The sequence below is a fragment of the Dendropsophus ebraccatus genome, chromosome 9, assembly GCF_027789765.1.
Source record: "Dendropsophus ebraccatus isolate aDenEbr1 chromosome 9, aDenEbr1.pat, whole genome shotgun sequence".
Lineage (NCBI taxonomy): Eukaryota > Metazoa > Chordata > Amphibia > Anura > Hylidae > Dendropsophus > Dendropsophus ebraccatus.
Window position 1 is genome coordinate 118,745,739 of NC_091462.1, and position 18,095 is coordinate 118,763,833.

The 18,095-nt window shown below is 43.9% G+C and overlaps 3 protein-coding genes across 3 annotated transcripts in view; all 3 read right to left on the reverse strand.

Moving 5' to 3' along the window:
* LOC138801669 (mas-related G-protein coupled receptor member H-like) overlaps positions 1-18,095 on the reverse strand; it is a 566,124-nt gene that overhangs the window by 430,612 nt on the left and 117,417 nt on the right. The gene's annotated exons all lie outside the window — the stretch shown is intronic.
* Positions 8-943, reverse strand: LOC138801916 (olfactory receptor 10AG1-like). The gene has a single exon (XM_069985013.1). It carries the CDS (start codon positions 941-943, stop codon positions 8-10), a length of 936 nt encoding a protein of 311 aa, XP_069841114.1.
* LOC138801917 (olfactory receptor 2D2-like) lies at positions 15,869-16,813 on the reverse strand. Its single transcript, XM_069985014.1, has one exon. It carries the CDS (start codon positions 16,811-16,813, stop codon positions 15,869-15,871), a length of 945 nt encoding a protein of 314 aa, XP_069841115.1.

The following is an 18,095-nucleotide window of genomic DNA, read 5'->3' on the forward strand; positions in this document are numbered from 1 at the left end:
AACAGGCTCAGTAGCTGATTTTGTTTGTTTCATCAAAAATGAATTTTCTTATGGCGACCTTCATCTCTTTGTTCCTCAAACTATAGATAAGGGGGTTAACAACGGGTATGACATTACAATAGAACAGAGATACCATTCTGTCATTGTCATCAGACCCATTAGTGCCAAACTTAAGGTAGGTAACCAATACTGTGCCATACAAAAGGAAGACAGACGCCAGGTGTGAGCTGCACGTGGACAGAGCTTTGTGTCGTCCTTCTGAGGAGTGAATGAGAAGGATGGAGCTCAGGATTTTGATGTATGAGCAGAGAATGAGGAGGAATGGGATCCCAGCTGCACAGAAAGCGGAAACGAGGCGTAGGAGATTGATGAGGAACGTGTTGGTACAAGCTAATTTGATTATTGCAGGATTGTCACAGAAGAAGTGAACAATGCGCCTGGACCGACAAAATGGCAAGGTAAAGATGTACCACGTTTGTGCTACAGACACAAAAGATCCAAAAGACCAAGATGCCAAAGTCAACTGATAACACAATTTAGTGTTCATCACCATGGGGTACCTCAATGGGTGACAGATGGCCATGTACCGGTCGAACGCCATAATCCCTAGAAAAACACATTCTGATATTCCAATGGTAAAAAATATTCCCATCTGTAAGGCGCAGCCCGAAAATGAGATGGTCCGATCCTTGGACAAGAAGTTCTCCAAGACCTTTGGAATAAATGATGTAGTTAAACAAATTTCATGGAAAGATAAGTTCCTCAGGAAGAAATACATAGGGGTTTGGAGAAGCGTGCCGAATGACAGAGTCACTATGATGATGCCATTACCGAAAATTGTGAGGAAGTAAGCGCACAGGAAGAAGGTAAATAATATGGCCTGCGTAGACGGAGGAAGGTCAGTAAATCCCAGTAGGAAGAAGTCAGTGAAGTTTCTCTGCATATCTTTTCTTATTATATGTAGTTACTCTGTGGACATATGAAGATGTGGATTATGAATATGCATTATTACTTACATGTACACAATTAGTAACGTTCCCCGGTGTTCACACTGGTAAGAAGAACTTTATTTTTCTTCATTGTAGTAATTTTTATAGAGAAGCTTAAATGAGTGAGCTCTGTCCCAGCGCGGCCATTTTACATATGAATGATGATTATCCCATATTACTCATACAACAAATTATCTCTGAGGTCGATTCCTCAGTATAAGGAGTCGTCGCTTCTAGGGGGAGAATGTTTCTGACATATAACGCTTCTTATAATTCTTATGAAGAAAATTATGATTGATTATGAAGAAGGTAAAGAAGTTGAATCGGAAGAAGACAAGAAGAAAGAAAAAAGAGAAGAAATGAGCAGAAGTTGAAAGAAAGAAGAACAAAAGACAGAAAGTTGGGGACTCCGGGGCCTGCATCATAGACAGACAGTGTGAGCCCTACTACTAGATCCCCCAATACTGTTCATGCCTACCTGCTGGTCTCACGCCAGGCCGCAAGCGACCATCAAAGCAAACTTTGCATCGTTCTGTGCACTGGATAAGTAAGAACACAGAACGAGACAAGACAGACAAACACAATAAAGAATAGGAAGATAAATGTCAAACCAGAGATAACAGAACAGCAGAAAAATACAGAGGTCCGAAGGAGCGGCAAAGAGGTCAGAAATCCAGGTAATCCAATCCAATATAAATGCCACTTCAAGCTACAAGAGACTTTCACACGTTAGGTCCCAGAGCACAAGTGGACTTCTTATAAGGTGTCAAGTCCCTGTCCAGAATGTGATTGGACCAGCCCTGTGACATCCAGACCACACAGAATACAGATGATCGGTGAAAGCAACTGTGCATGGCCACTCAATCTAAACTATCTGCAACCCAGAACTGGACTAGCAAAAAAAAAAAAACCGCCAGGTGTGGTGGAATCTCAATGACCACACAGCAAGTGATGGAATAAGGGCCCTTTACACAGAAAGATTATCTGACAGATTATCTGCCAAAGATTGGAAGCCAAAACCAGGAACAGACTATAAACAGACACCAGGTCATAAAGGAAAGACTGAGATTTCTCCTCTTATCAAATCCAGTCCTGGCATTGGCTTCAAATCTTTGGCAGATAATCTGTCAGATAATCTTTCTGTGTAAAAGGGCCCTAAGACAGACTGGTGCAAGGAAATAACAATTCAAGTACTGAATCATGGCTAAAAGCAGAGTCCCATTTGTACTTCACAGGCAGAGGACCGCGCTGAAGTCTGAACAGGTACAGACATTACACAGAAGTAGAATAAGGTGAAGGAGATGAAGGGTGATCGCTGTTTGTGTGATACAAGTTTGTATGGAGTTATTGGAGGGGAAACTAAATTTATATACAGACCATTGACATTTGTCTACAACGATGCTCTTCAACCTGTGGCTCTTTAGTCGCTGATCTGACCACTGTTAGGGTAAAGTAGGTAGTTTTGGTGGAGCCATAGATTGGAATGGCAGCCCACAAACTCTTTTTAGGTGCATTGAAACATTCATAGACTTATTCTTGTACTATATAAAGCATTAGATGCACTACCGGAAGCATAACATGAATGGCTACAGTAACAGCACCAAAGTTCACTACATAATCATACCAGAACCAGATGTTACAGCACATATGGTAACAGAACCCAGACTTAAATATTGATATAATTACATAGTTACTGAACATAGTCTATGAAATTCAACCTATAACCCTACCGTGTTGCAAAAACTTTCATGAGGCAGATGCCAATTGCCCCGTCACAAGGAGAGAAACAGCTTCTTGACGCCAATATGGCGATCAGAATAATCCCTAGATAAACGTGACAGGTAGTTTAGTAACCATAACATGTAAGTTGTCAGGATGGGACAGGTAGGGACAAGACACAACAGTGAGCCCTAGGTCTGAACCCACCCACTGTCCCTACCTACTTGCCTTAATCGGCCCTAGGCGGCCACGGACAACCACAAAGACGTTCACTATACTGAGTATGTGAAACACAGAACAAAACAGACGGACAAACACAATAAAGGGTAGTCAATAAAGCCAATTCATAACCAAACGGGCAACGCGGTACAAAATCGGCAAACAATTGGATAGTCAAATGGTCAGGCAGGAGGTCGGATAACAAGTCGAGCAAGGCAGAGGGATTAGGAACGGGGATAACAGGAATAGACGGGAGCTGGGATCAGGGGATTAAACCTAATAGCCAGCGATCAGTGAAAGACCGCTGGCTCTTTAAATACAGGACCAGGAGCCTGGACCAGAATGTAATTGGTCCAGACTTCTGAGTCCTGACTACAGTCAGCTGCAGCGCTGCACAGCGAGTGGCAGAGACGTCTGTCACTCACCCTGAGCGCTGACATCGTCCAGCTGAGCACTATACTGCTCAGCTGGGCGGCCGTACATCACTGAAGCCCGCGGCGCCCTCCATAACCAGGGACGCCGTCGGGTATTCGGGATATCACATGGCCCTGGCTGGGAAGGCGCCACTGCGCTCCAGCCGGAAAAGATGTCTCTGGAGCACGGTCAGGTAAGCTCCTGGCATGATGTTTTTCAGAAGCATACAGGCCCCCCTTAATATTGTGCATTAAGTAAGCCATACAACAAACCTTAGTGCATACATATACTATATACATATACTAATAATAACTATGTGACAACTAATATTACATAAATACAGTACTTGAAACAAGTATACTAAAACTTTCTACATAGATATACTAATAGAAGGAAACTTACTGCATTGATAAACAGGACCAAATTTACTACATAGGTACTGTAACATGCTGCATAGATATGGTAATAGATGTAAGCTTACTGCATAAATAAAGTAACAAAATTATATTTATTACATACAGTACCCGGACCAAAATATATTAACATAATAACACTGCATGTATATGGTGATTAAGCTAAGCTTATTACATACATATGGTAAAAGAACCATGATTACAGCATAGATATAGTAAAAGCATAAAGCTTTTTACATACATACAGTAACAAAACCAAGCATATTATATGGATATGGTAACAAAACCAAGCTTGTTACATATATATAGGGAAAGAACCGAGCTTACTACATACAGTAAGAACAAAATGGGGTAAAATAACCAAGCTTACTTCATAAATACAGTAAGAAAACAATCATATTACATATTTACAGTAACAAAACTTATAAATAAATATGGTATCAGAAACAAGATTACGGCATAGATATAGTAAAATAACCAAACTTACTTCATAGATATAGTAACAAAACCAAGCATCATAGTTACAGTAACAAAACTTATAAATAGATATGGTATCAGAAACAAGATTACGGCATAGATATAGTAAAATAACCAAACTTACTTCATAGATATAGTAACAAAACTTATAAATAAATATGGTATCAGATCCAAGATTATGGTATAGAAATAGTAAAATAACCAAGCTTACGTCATAGATACAGTAACAAAACCAAGCATATTACATAGTTATGGTAACAAAACTTAGCTTACTACATAAATATGGTGTCAGACCCAAGATTACAGTATAGATATAGTACATGTAATATAGTAACCATGTTTAATATATAGTTGATATAATAGAACAAATCTTACTGTATAGATTACTTACTGCATAGCTTACTATATAGATACAGAACAAATCTGAATACATAGCAGAACTAAAGTGTACTACACAGATACGGTAACAGAAGTTTACCTCAGGCAGACTCTACGAGCAGAGCACTGATGACACTCACCATTGATATGCAGGAGCATAGCCTTGATCAGTGTAAGTAATCTAATGGATGCTGGTAATAGACTCCTAGGGGAATGTAAAAAGTGCACAAAAAAATATATTTTTTTGAAAAATAGAATAAAGCCCCTCCCCCAATAAAAACTGAGATCACCCCCTTTTCTCTTTTTGCATAAAAAATGTAAAAATAAATAAACAAACATTTTTTGGCATCGTAGCCTGCGTAATAGTGCGATCTATAACAATATAACATTATTCTTCCTGCACACTGCACAATGTAAAAGAGAAGAGGGAAAAACGCCAGGATTGCTGAGTCTTTGTTAGAAAAAAAGAAGAAGAAGCGATCAAAACTTCCCATCTACACCAATATGGTATCAATAACAACTAGAGATCAAGGCACAAAATATGAGCCCAAACAGCCCTGTAGGTGGAAGAATAGAAGGTTATAAGAGACACGGCAATCTAACCATAACTAGCTGTACACATAAAGGCTTACTGTATCAAATAGAATAAAAAAACTAGAAAAGCTGTAAACATGAGAATTGTTGTATCCAGAATGAGAGATAGAATAAAGATACCAAGTCCGTCTTACCATTAAGTGCCTTGTATAAAGATGGAACCCCCCAAAATTTGCATCATCATACGTTTTATGGTAGAATGAAAGTAATGAAAACAAAGCATAATTATTCCTGAAGAAAAAACAAGTCTTTTCAAGACCAATTATTACCAGATGTTTAAAGTGACACTGTCCCCCCCTTTGTTCATTTTGACATCTCTACACAGGTGTAAAGGGTAAATTTAGTGTTTTTCATACCTTATTTCATATCATATGTCATGGTGCTTGTTCAAGTAAAAAGTGTCCTTTTATCATCTGCAGATTGTATTAAGTGGGCGTGGCCTCGCGGCACTAGCGCCACATAACCCCGCCCACAACGGCACAATTGGCCCCGCCCCCTCGCCGGCCATTGGAACAGGCTGACCGAAAGGTCTAGACTCCACCCCCTTTACGTTGGACAACCAATGGGCGTCAAGGGGGCGGGGCCAACCGTGCCGTTGTGGGCGGGGTTATGTGGCGCTAGTGCCGCGAGGCCACGCCCACTTAATACAATCTGCAGTTGATAAAAGGACACTTTTTACTTGAACAAGCACCATGACGTATGATATGAAATAAGATATGAAAAACACTAAATTTACCCTTTACACCTGTGTAGAGATGTCAGAATGCACTAAGGGGGTGACGGTGTCACTTTAAAGTCAGTGAACAGCTGGCAATTGGTTAGTGCATACATAAAGTAACAGAACCAAGCTTTATATATAACACCATAACATAACTGTATATATAATGTAACAGAACCAAGCTCCATATATAACACCATAACATAACTGTATATATAATGTAACAGAACCAAGCTCCATATATAACACCATAACATAACTGTATATATAATGTAACAGAACCAAGCTCCATATATAACACCATACCTGTATATATTATAGAGCAGAACCATGTCAGGGGCATAGATAGAGCGATGCTGTAGTGGTACATGTTACCCTAATTTATGGAATATTTGTTCTATAGGGAATCACGTGTAATAGTCCAATGTAATCTGGTGCTCCTGCCCTAGTGGTCCTACCCTCCTCCAGTGGTTCTATGACTGTGAGTGTGCACTTATTTGTACACCTATCCACCTATATACCTTGTCGTTTTCAGTCCCATTGCTTAGAGGAGAAGGGTTCCCTTCCCTTTCTGGCAGCCATCTGTTCCTTCAGTAGTAGGATGAGCCTGGGCTATAATAGTTGGGGGACCCCTCTGCAGTCAGATAAGATAGGACCTGGACGTTACATATGGAAATAATCTGGGGGTGACTATTACTTATGGGGTGCACTGTAACTGTGTGACCCTGGTGGAGTCCTGCTGTGTACCTCTGCTCTGTGGATTCTCCTTAGTGCAGGGGTTCTCCCCTATATACTGCTGCTCTATGGAAGATGGATGAGGGGGGCTATGCTCCAGGACCCTATGAGTTGGACCCCAGATGCCATCAGGGAAGCTTTTATAGGCTGGTCACATGACTCATTGTATCTAGGTACAAACATAGGAGCTGACCATCTCATAGGAATAGATGCATAAATCTTCAGGACATTAAAGGGGCACTCCGGCAAAAATCATTTTTCTTTCAATTCAACTAATTTCAGAAAGAAGTGGTGTATTCTCTGCAGTCTGACACAGTGCTCTCTGCTGCCCCCTCTTTCCATGTCAGGAACTGTCCAGAGCAGCAGCAAATCCCCAAAGAAAACCTCTGCTGCTCTGGACAGCTCCTGACATGGACAGAGGTGGCAGCAGAGAATACACCACTTCCTGCGGAACAAACAGCAGCTGATAAGTACTGGGAGACTGGAGTTTTTATATAGAAGAAATGACAAATCTCGGGCACTTTCTGAAACCAGTTGATTTGAAAGAAAAATATTTTCCCAGGAGAACACCTTTAATAAAGCGAGTGATGCTGAGAAGCATAGACTATGATAGAGTCAGAAGTCTCTGTCTCTGCTGCATATAAAGAACGTCCGGCTCCGGACGTCACTCACCTGTGTGGTAGAGAAGCTCTCGCTATACGAGTCAGAGACTCATAAGCCAGAATTCATCATGACATGGGAAGAGCTGCATAAACCTCCCGTACATGATGGCAGCACATAACACACAGTAATAGAGAGGTACAGAAGCCATGGTGCGGAGCAGTCACCGGGCCCCTCCCAGGGGATAGAAAGAGCGGCCTGCTCCGTACATCACTCACCTGTATGGCTGAGCAGAGCAGCGGCCCTCGGCTAACAGCTCTGCTGCCTATATAGCCCTGGCTCTTTGGGCTTTCTCCTCAGGGACCCCACAAGTTTTGCTGTAATTGTGTCATCAGGGACAGAACTAATAATGAGGTTGATGATTATACATGGAAGACAGGCAAGAAAGATAAAGAGAGCCAAGTGCAATAAAAGAGTAATGTGTCTATCTACAGAGCCCAAAATACAGCATCAAGATAATATAACGTGTGATGTAATGGGGATCTGTGTGTGATCGACCAACAAAACACAGTTATCACTGAACTCAAGGAGAACAATGAAAAAAATTCCAATGAAGTCCTCAATCAAGAGTCTCCACTGATGCCCCTAAAAATTTAAATATGCAAAACAGGAGTCCGTGGAGCCTCGGTTACGAGTCTCAAAACACGGGATAGCCAGATATCTCTCGCCTGTTGCCACGGGGGCCTCCATGTCATGTTCGCAATACTCGCACCTTGAGTTAGACATTGACAAAAGGGGCCACCCTGGTGTTTCCCTATTTATGTTCCAATACTCAAAACCGAGTGGGACTTAAGGGGCTATCTATCAGGGTGGTGTGGTGCTCTCCCCATCATGGAGGCCCCCGTGGCAACAGGCGAGAGATATCTGGCTATCCCGTATTTTGAGACTCGCAACCGAGTTTGTATCTAGTTTGGATACAAGATTACATACAGTTGGGCACCTCTAGCCTTGATGAAAGATGAGATATGGTTGGGCATCACTTGCCTAGATACAAGATGAGATACGATTGGGCACCACTTCCCTGCATACAAGATGATATATGGTTGGGCACCACTAACCTGGATACAAGATAAGACAAGATGAGATATTGTTGGGCACTTCTAGCCTGGATACAAGATGAGATATGGTTGGGCACCTGTAGCCTTGATACAAGATGAGATATGATTTGGCACCTCTAGCCTGGATACAAGATGAGATATGGTTGGGTACCTGTAGCCTTGATACAAGATGAGATATGGTTGGGCACCTCTAGTTTGGATACAAGATTAGATACAGTTGGGCACCTCTAGCCTTGATACAAGATTAGATACAGTTGGGCACCTCTAGCCTTGATACAAGATGAGATATGGTTGGGAACCTCTAGTTTGGATACAAGATTAGATACAGTTGGGCACCTCTAGCCTTGAAACAAGATTAGATACAGTTGGGCACCTCTAGCCTTGATACAAGATGAGATATGGTTGGGCACCTCTAGTTTGGATACAAGATTAGATACAGTTGGGCACCTCTAGCCTTGATGAAAGATGAGATATGGTTGGGCACCACTTGCCTAGATACAAGATGAGATACGATTGGGCACCACTTCCTTGGATACAAGATGATATATGGTTGGGCACCACTAACCTGGATACAAGATAAGACAAGATGAGAAATTGTTGGGCACCACTAGCCTGGATGCAAGATGGGATACGGTTGGGCACTTCTAGCCTGGATACAAGATGAGATACGGTTGGGCACCTCTAGCCTGGATACAAGATGAGATACGGTTGGGCACCACTTGCCTTATACAAGATGAGATATGGTTGGGCGTGGATGGTTCAGGTTCCTTATGGTATCCTGCAGCAAAGAGCAGGGTATAGAATGGGAAGCCCTTAGCTGGTGTCAGAACAGGGGAGGTAGGGACAAGACACGACAGTGAGCCCTAAAGCTGAGCCCACCCTCTTTCAATACCTACTTGCCTTAAACGGCTCTAGGTAGCCGCGGACAACCACGAAGGCAGTCCCTGCTCTGGTGTAAGTGAAACACAGAACGAGACAGACAAACACAAAGGATAGTCAGTAAGCCAAAGACAAAACCAAACGGGCAACGCAGTACAAAATCAGTAAACAGTTGGATAGTCAAAGGTCAGGCAGGAGGTCAGATAACAGGTCGAGCAAGAAGAGGAATTAGGAACGGGGATCGCAGGAATAGACAGGGGAAGCTGGGATCAGGGTATGAACCTCATTTGAGTCAGTCAAAAGACTAGCTCAGCTGTAGTAATCATATCTTGCAGAGCTCTGAGTAACCCCTGCATTGTCGGATGCTGACAAGCAATCGGGTGTGTCAAATAAAAGCAAAAACCAGGCCCAGTTCACAACAGGCTACTGCACATTCCTGACAGTATCTCCCCCCCCCCCTTATGAGGGGCCTCAGGAACCTTAGCCAATGGACAAGGCTTAAAAGCATTTTGTGCATGATATTGCCGAATCAGACGTGGTACCTTCATATCCTTCCCAGAAACCCACGTACATTCCTCTGGTCCGAAACCCTTCCAGTGGTCCAGATACTGTATGGAACCCAGTACCCAACGAGAATTAAGTATTTTCTCCACCTCATATTCCAACTCACCCTGGATGACTAGTGGAGCAGGAGGAGGTGATGGAGATACCAGAGGAATGTATTTTTTCAGGAATGCTTTGTGGAATACATTATGGATTTGGAATGAAGCGGGCAATTTCTAAAAGTAACCGGGTTAATTACCTCAACAATAGTATATGGATTAATATATTTGGGTGCCAGTTTGCCAGGCTGTACCCTCAACCTCAGGTTCTTAGTAGAGAGCCAAAACTTGTCACCTAACAAGTACTGATGGCCAGATATGCATCTTTTATTAGCATGCTTTTGGACTTGTTCTTGGGCTTTGACCAAGCTCTGATGAGCTTGGGCCCAAACTGTGCACAGTTTAGAGAATATGGCAGCAGCTGAGGGGTTAACTGACTCGGCGGCATGAGTAGAAAAATACCTAGGGTTGAAACCATAATTGCAAAAGAATGGTGACATCTCAAGCGAGCGCTGCTCATGATTGTTTAAGGCAAATTCAGCCAGAGATATAAAGTCCTTCCATTTGTCTTGGCCATCATCCACAAAACATCTCAGAAACAGTTTTAGAGACTGGTTGATCCTCTCCGTCTGCCCATTCATCTGTGGGTGGAAGGCAGACGAGAAAGACAAGGAGATACCCAATCGACCACAGAATTCTCTTCAAAACTTAACCACAAACTGGACACAATATTTTCTGGAATGCCATGCAAGCGCAAAATGTGATTAATACACAATGTAGCCAAAGTATGAGCATTTGGTAGTTTGCACAAAGGGATAAGATGGCACATCTTGGAAAATCTATCCACAACTACCCAAATCACAGTCTTTCCCTTAGACAGGAGCAAGTCAGTGATGAAATTCATGAAGATATGTGTCCATGATCTCATAGGCACAGGTAGCGGGTGTAATAACCCTTCAGGTGGCCTACAAGGAACCTTGGATCTAGCACAGGTCTCACATGCATCAACAAAGGATTTAACATCTCGGGCCCAGGAAGGTCACCAGTAGTGAGAGCAAGTATTTGGTTCCTGCCACCCCTGGGTGCCCAGCTAACATGGAGCTGTGAATCTCTTCTAAGACTCAGAGGCAAAGATTAGGGGCTACAAATAGTAGTGACTCCGGAGTGTTCCGGGGTGCCGGAGACTGAGACTCAGCCATTTGATTCACTAGGTCTGGTTGCAAAATGGCCACTACCACACCAGGGGACAGGATGGTATCAGGTTGTATCTTGGGCATTCTCTGAATGTCAAAGCTGCGGGACATAGTGTCAGCCTTAACATTCTTGGAGCCAGGCCGGTAGGTTATCTCAAAATTGAACCTAGTAACCCTTCCACTGAACTCTCATCAAATACATCCGCATAATCCCTCAAAAATTCTGGAATCTCTCCCTCCCCAGGGGAACATTCCGCAAGTGACACAGTAATACAATGAGGACCACAGTTAGGCCCCCACTGAATGAGTTTCCTGCTGGACCAGTCGAACACAGGGTTACAGTATGTGCTTCCAGCCAGGGCAACCCCAGGATCAGAAGACAAATTATGCATGAGAAGAAAATCAAGGGTCTCAACATGAACAGACCCCACCTTTACTTCAAGGCGGGGGGTGGGGATATACCATACATCCCCTTGGGCAAAAGGGGGAGAGTCCGCTGCAGTGACGTTTACTGGAGACTTGAGCAGCAGGGGACATACCTCTAAACCAGACCAAAACACGGGGTTAATGAAATTTACAGAAGACCCAGAATCGACCTGGGCATACCCAGAAATGCATCTATCCCCCAGCACCAGAGAAATAGGTAACAGTAACTTGTTTTTTTTTTGTTTTTTTTCATGAAGGTTACCTGTGCACCTGAGTAAACCCCTCAATGATCACTCAGGCACTGGAGTTTTCCGCCGGCTTGTCAGGTCTAGCAGGACAGGACCTCACACGATGACCGGGTTTAGGCAGAGGTCATGTTGCAGTGTCTTAAGTGCAGGTTCACACCATCCAGTAGTGACATTATGTAGCCTGAACTTGCTACAGTAATCTCAGCTTAACGTTGACCCTGGCTGATCGTAAGGAGCTGAGACTCGGAAAGGGCAACGTGATCAGGCTGAGAATATATGGTCCCTAGGGACTGGAAAAACATATCCCAATCCCTTCACTCCTCAGAATTAGGGGGAAGATTCAAGGCTCAGGCCTGTGGATCTTCCTGAAGCAGTGATACCACTATCCCCACTTTATCCTCCTGGGACTGAATCTGGTTAACACGGAAATACAACAAACAAGACTGATGAAAAACTTCAAATTTTTCCTTATCAACTTCAAATCTATCAGGAAGCAACATTCTAGACTTGGAGGCCTGACGTACCACAGGCAAAGTCGCCATCACTTTGGTCTGATTAAGCGACAAACGGTGTATTTGCTGCACCAATTCAGAGATCAAACCCGCCACCCCTCTAAGCTGTTTTTAAGGTCCTGGACAACATCCATTTCCATATAGGGGATAACGGTAAATGGGCTGGCTATTTTGCCAGAACAGGGGAGGTAGGAGCAAGACACGACAGTGAGCCCTAAAGCTGCGCCCACCAACTGTCCCTACCTACTTGCCTCAAACGGCCTTATTTAGCCGCGGACTACCACGAAGGCGGTCCCTGCTCTGGTGTAAGTGAAACACAGAACGAGACAGACAAACCCAATAAGGCTATGTTCACACTACGTAAGTCTCCGGACGTAGCGCGTTCCGTGAATAAGCGACCGGAGATTTACGTAGTTTGCGTACAATGGAAAGTGTACGATCTACGGCTGCACAGTTCACACTACGTAAGAACTTACGCCAGGATCGTACGCGGCGCCGTAAAAAATGAACCAGACCATTGTTTGAGGATGAAAATGCCGTAACTTACGCCCGTAGCGTAACATGCGGTCCCGTACGTAGTGGCGATTTCTTTATTTTTGCACTTTTCTTTGCCGATCCAAAAGGTTCTGTGGGGTTTCCGGGGCTTGGCGAACATTTCCAAGTAAAAGACCGCTGTCAGATCGCTACGTAGGGCGCTCGGGAAGCGTAAGTAGACTACGGGCGTAAGTTCGCGGACCGTATGTAGCCGGCCGCAACTTACGTAAATCCCCGGCCGGAGTTTAACACGTATATGTCTGGCCGCAAAAATATGCGGCCGGACATATACGTAGTGTGAACATAGCCTAAAGGAGAATCAGCAAGCCAAAGTCAAAACCAAACGGGCAACGCAGTACAAAATCAGTAAACTATTGGAGATTCAAAGGTCAGGCAGGAGGTCAGGTAACAGGTCGAGCAAGCAGAGAAATTAGGAACGAGGATCGCAGGAATAAACGAGGAAGCTGGGATCAGGGTATGAACCTTTATAGCCAGGCCTGAGAGACTGGCTCAGCTATTCCTTTATGAGGATCAAGAGTCTGGTCCGGATCCCCATTGGACTGGTTCTCTGATCCTCCAAGTTCCAGACAGGCATAGGAACAATCAGTCAAAAGACTAGCTCAGCTGTAGTAATCAAATCTTGCAGAGCTCTGAGTAAAGGCCCTATTCCATAGAACGATTATCGGCCGTATTCGGCTGATATCGACTATTACTGCCGATTATCATCCCGTGGAATAGGAGGCAATGATCAGCCGTCATCGTTCGTGTCGGCTGATCGTTGAAGTCGTTTGTCTTTCAACATGTTGAAAGACAAACAACTTCTATAGCAGCAATCTGCTGCCGCCGCACCATATGATGGGAGCGGCGGCAGCAGACCGCCGCTATATCCTATGGCTGCCAGGATGATTAGTTATCACCCGGGCAGCCCCCCAGCAGCTCCCCCCGGCCCTCCCCAGGCTCCCCAGGCTGCAGCCAAGTGAAATATCGGCGGCAGCAAATGGGGAACAAGGAGCAAACGTTTGTTCCTCAGAGTCGGGCCGTGGAATAGGGCCTTAACTCCTGCATTGCCGGATCCTGAGAAGCAATTGGGTGTGTCATGCAAAAACCAGGCCCAGTTCACACCAGGCTACTGCACATTCCTGACAGCTGGACTGTGATTGGTGTGAGACAGTGGAGATGAGGCTCTTAGTACAGGGACGGAGATGGTGTTTTTGTTATTGGAGCAGTAATACTTCTACATGTAACTGCTGCACACGTATATACTGTATCTGCTCAGGTTTTCCAGGCTTTACATGATGGAGAACTGACCGGTGCTGCGGGTTCTAGCCTAGCTACAGCCACCCCTATAGTCAGGTAAAGCAACCACAGAGCTTGTGTAGAGTTGTCGAGTATTCAGTGCCATCTAGTTACTTGACCTGTAGTCCTTATGGTGACTTTCATGTTGTGAATATGGTAACATGACGTCTGGTCTTAAAGATGACCACCAGTAACCCCCTGGCCCCGTGCCGTCCTTTTTCCCCCTCTCAGCCCCACTTTTGGCCATTCCTCTGAACCTGGGAAGCTTTCCTGGGTTGTCAGAGGAGTTGGCCACTTATTTACACACTATATAGAGTACTTGGCCAATAAGGAGGCAAAAACAATGGCTGATCAGGTCCAGAGTTGGCGTTCCAGACCTGGGATTGATGTCTCTGAGACTCACTACGTTTATTCTGTTTTTTATTCAATTCTTTGGACATCCTGATTCCCAGCTTTTTTTCACTCTGCCTTTGTCTGCTGATTTGGACCTGATGAGGCCTCCGGCTATTGACCTAGATGGAGGCCTCATCAGCGGTGTGAAGGGAGGCTTTTAGTACTAGAGCAAGGTGGGTATTGAGTGGGTGTCCCCTTTCTTCTGTGAAAAGAAAAAAATGCCCGAACCTTAGGCTGGAAACACACACAGCTTTTTTTTTTTTGGGGGGGGGGGGGGGGAGGGGGGGGGAACTGGGGGGGGGGAACTGTTCCTTTATGTTTCACATCCCATTTCAATCCACTTCTGGTTTTGGCACAAAAACTGCTGTGTGTTTCCAGCCTTATATCTTATGAAACCTTACCTTATGTGAGGCCTGGTATCCTTTACTTGATTGTCACTGTGCTCCTGTATCCTGACGCTGTTCTGGGGGTCACATGCTTGCTGTTTTTAATGATCCAATATCCAAGAGAACTGAAGTCTCTAAGGATCCTGACTGTACAACATTGACCCTAAGTAACAAGTTCCCTTTGGGTTCAGTGCTCAGCTAAGGTGTGATATTCTTGGTACCTTTGTTATTGATCTAGTTTGCAAATTCTGACCACAACCTTTTGTCTGCTACCAGCCCTGGCCTCCTCCTGTCTATTATTACTCTATTATTGCTTCCTGCCATGATTCTTAAGCCCCCACTACATGGGCCGATTAGCAGGAGCAAACGAGTGCAGTTGCTTGCTCCTCATTCCCTGCTCACTGCTGGTACCATTTCATGTGCCGACAGCGAGCGGGTAAGAGTGCGGGGGGGAGGGGGTTGCACGGGAAGCTGTGAGGGGTCGATCTTTAGATTGTTTGGGAAGCCCATAGTTGAAAGCGGCAGTCTACTGCCACCGCTCCTATTATTCGGAGCGACGGCCAGCAGCCAGTCGTTATCTTCGAAAAAAAATTTAACGCGTTAAAAGGCAAAGATCAGCCGACATTGTGCACTGATGTCTTTTAACAGTAGCTACTACACTGAGCGATTATCAGCCATAATGGAAGATAATCAGCTGGATAAGGTTGATAGGGTCCTTTTATATTAATCAATCTTTGGCCACAAACGAGGCCCCCTTCCAGAGTGTAAAGGTTGAGAGCTCCCAATGCTGTAGACTCTGCCGAGTAGGTCCACATTAGTTGGCCTTGATATACTCCATATAACCTCAACGTTGTACAGATCTATAATAAGGCATCTATAGAGACATAAGAATTACACCATGCACATGACTCTACCAAGACCATTAGATATAAATAGTTCTTTCTCTTCTCTACTTGAAGTAGGAGGACCATTGTTATGGGACTGTGAGGCTTGATTGGAGACTATTCATCACACATATACCAGACTCAGTAGCTGATTCCATTCATTCTGTTGGGAGTCTTGACCATGAGTTTTCTTATGGCGGCCTTCATCTCCTTGTTCCTCAGACTATAGATAAGAGGATTTACAACTGGTATGACAATACAATAGAACAGAGATATCATCCTGTCATTGTCATCAGATCCATAGGTGCCCAGGCGTAGATAGGTAAACATGGCGGTGCCATAGAAAAGGAAGACAGACACCAAGTGTGAGCTGCACGTGGACAGAGCTTTGTGTCTTCTCTCTGGAGAGTGAATGAGAAGGATAGAGCTCAGGATTCTGACGTACGAGCAGAGGATGAGGAAGAATGGGATCCCAGCTGCACACATGCAGGAAATGAAGAGTAAGAGTTCATTGATAAACGTGTTGGTACAAGCCAAGTTGAGGAGAGAAGGATTGTCACAGAAGAAGTGGGCGATGCGCTTGGATCCACAATATGGCAAACTAAAGATATAACTGGTTTGTACCAACGACACCAAAGATCCAAGAACCCAAGATCCTATGGTCAACTGGTAACACAATTTAGTGCTCATCACCAAGGTGTAACGTAACGGGTGGCAGATGGCCATGTACCGGTCAAAGGCCATAACCCCGAGAAAAATACATTCTGATACTCCAATGCAGAAAAATGAAAACATCTGAAAGGCACAGGCTGAAAATGCAATGGTCCGTTCCCTCGACAGGAAGTTCTCCAAGACTTTGGGAATGGTGACTGTGGTTAAACAAAGTTCGTGGAACGATAGATTCCTCAGGAAGAAATACATTGGGGTTTTGAGCACTGGATCAAAAGACACAGCCAGTATGATGAGGCTATTACCAATTATTGTAACAATGTAGGAGAAGAGGAAGAAGGTGAATAATATGGCTTGTAATGGTGGAGAGAGGTCCGAGAACCCAAGGAGAAAGAAATCGGTGATGTTTGTCTGCATGTCTCTTACTATCACCCAAAATATACGAGTCTCTTGCCACTCTGTGAAGATATAGACGTGTATACAGTATCATGAGAATAAATGAATACTTATAATTCATAACATACAATATAAGACAATTGCTGTGGTAGTGTCCCCTATTACTGAGATCAGTATACAGTAACAGGAACCTTTATTTGCTCTATGAACTTTTGAACATGCCACTATACAGAGAACATCTAACACTTCCCATGGTGAAGCTGTTTTTTATTTCCATCCCGTTTTACACTGGTTAGGCTAGGTTCACACTGCGTTTTCAGCATCCGTTTAACGCATCCGTTTTTTTGCAAAAAACGCATGAAAAACGGATTGCAAAAAACGGATTCATTTGTGTGCATCCATTTTTCCATTGACTTCCATTATAAAAAAAAAAACGGATCCGTTTTTTTTGGCGGACCAAAACGGACCAAAAAACGTTGCTGACCCTATTTTTCTGGACGTTAAAAAAAACGGATCCGTTAAACGGATGCTGAAAACGCAGTGTGAACCTAGCCTTACCAACCAGCTCCCACTTACCATCCAATCCTACAGAAATAATAATACAGTCATATCTGTGCATATGATTATTATATACAGTAGTGGACTCCTAGTGTGGTCGGCTCCTAATATCATATACATGGAAAGGTTTTTGTTGGATTTCCATGTTCAGTCAGATTTATCGGTCTAAGAATTCATTGTTTCTAATGGGGAATACTTCTAACATAGAGTGTGATGTAGAGCACCATACAGTACATTGGCACCTAAAGTAGGGATCTGCAGGGATGCTGTGCCTCTATACCATATAGTCTCCTGTACATGGCTCTATCAATAGAGGATTATAATATGGGATTCCTTCTCCCCCAAGTGCTTTTTTTTTTTACATTTGGAAACATTAAGAAGAAGTTTCCATTGTTTGAACGCCATATCTAGTAAAGCTAAATCATTTTTCATATTACTGACACCTCCAGGAATATCAACCCTACTGTTTCTTCACCAACAGACAAACTTTACCCACCAACCCTTCTCCTATGTCACCATCCTTACCCACCAAACCTTCCCCTGTGTCACCATCCTTACCTACCAACCCTTCTCCTATGTCACTATCCTTACCCACCTAACCTTCTCCTATGTCACCATCCTTACCCACCAAACCTTCTCCTATGTCACTATCCTTACCTACCAACCCTTCTCCTATGTCACTATCCTTACCTACCAAACCGTCTCCTATGTCACTATCCTTACCTACCAATCCTTCTCCTATGTC

What these genes read in the sequence shown, in the direction of transcription:
- LOC138801916 (XM_069985013.1), bottom strand. Translation starts at nt 943, where the DNA reads ATGCAGAGAAACTTCACTGACTTCTTCCTACTGGGATTTACTGACCTT.
- LOC138801917 (XM_069985014.1), bottom strand. Translation starts at nt 16,813, where the DNA reads ATGCAGACAAACATCACCGATTTCTTTCTCCTTGGGTTCTCGGACCTC.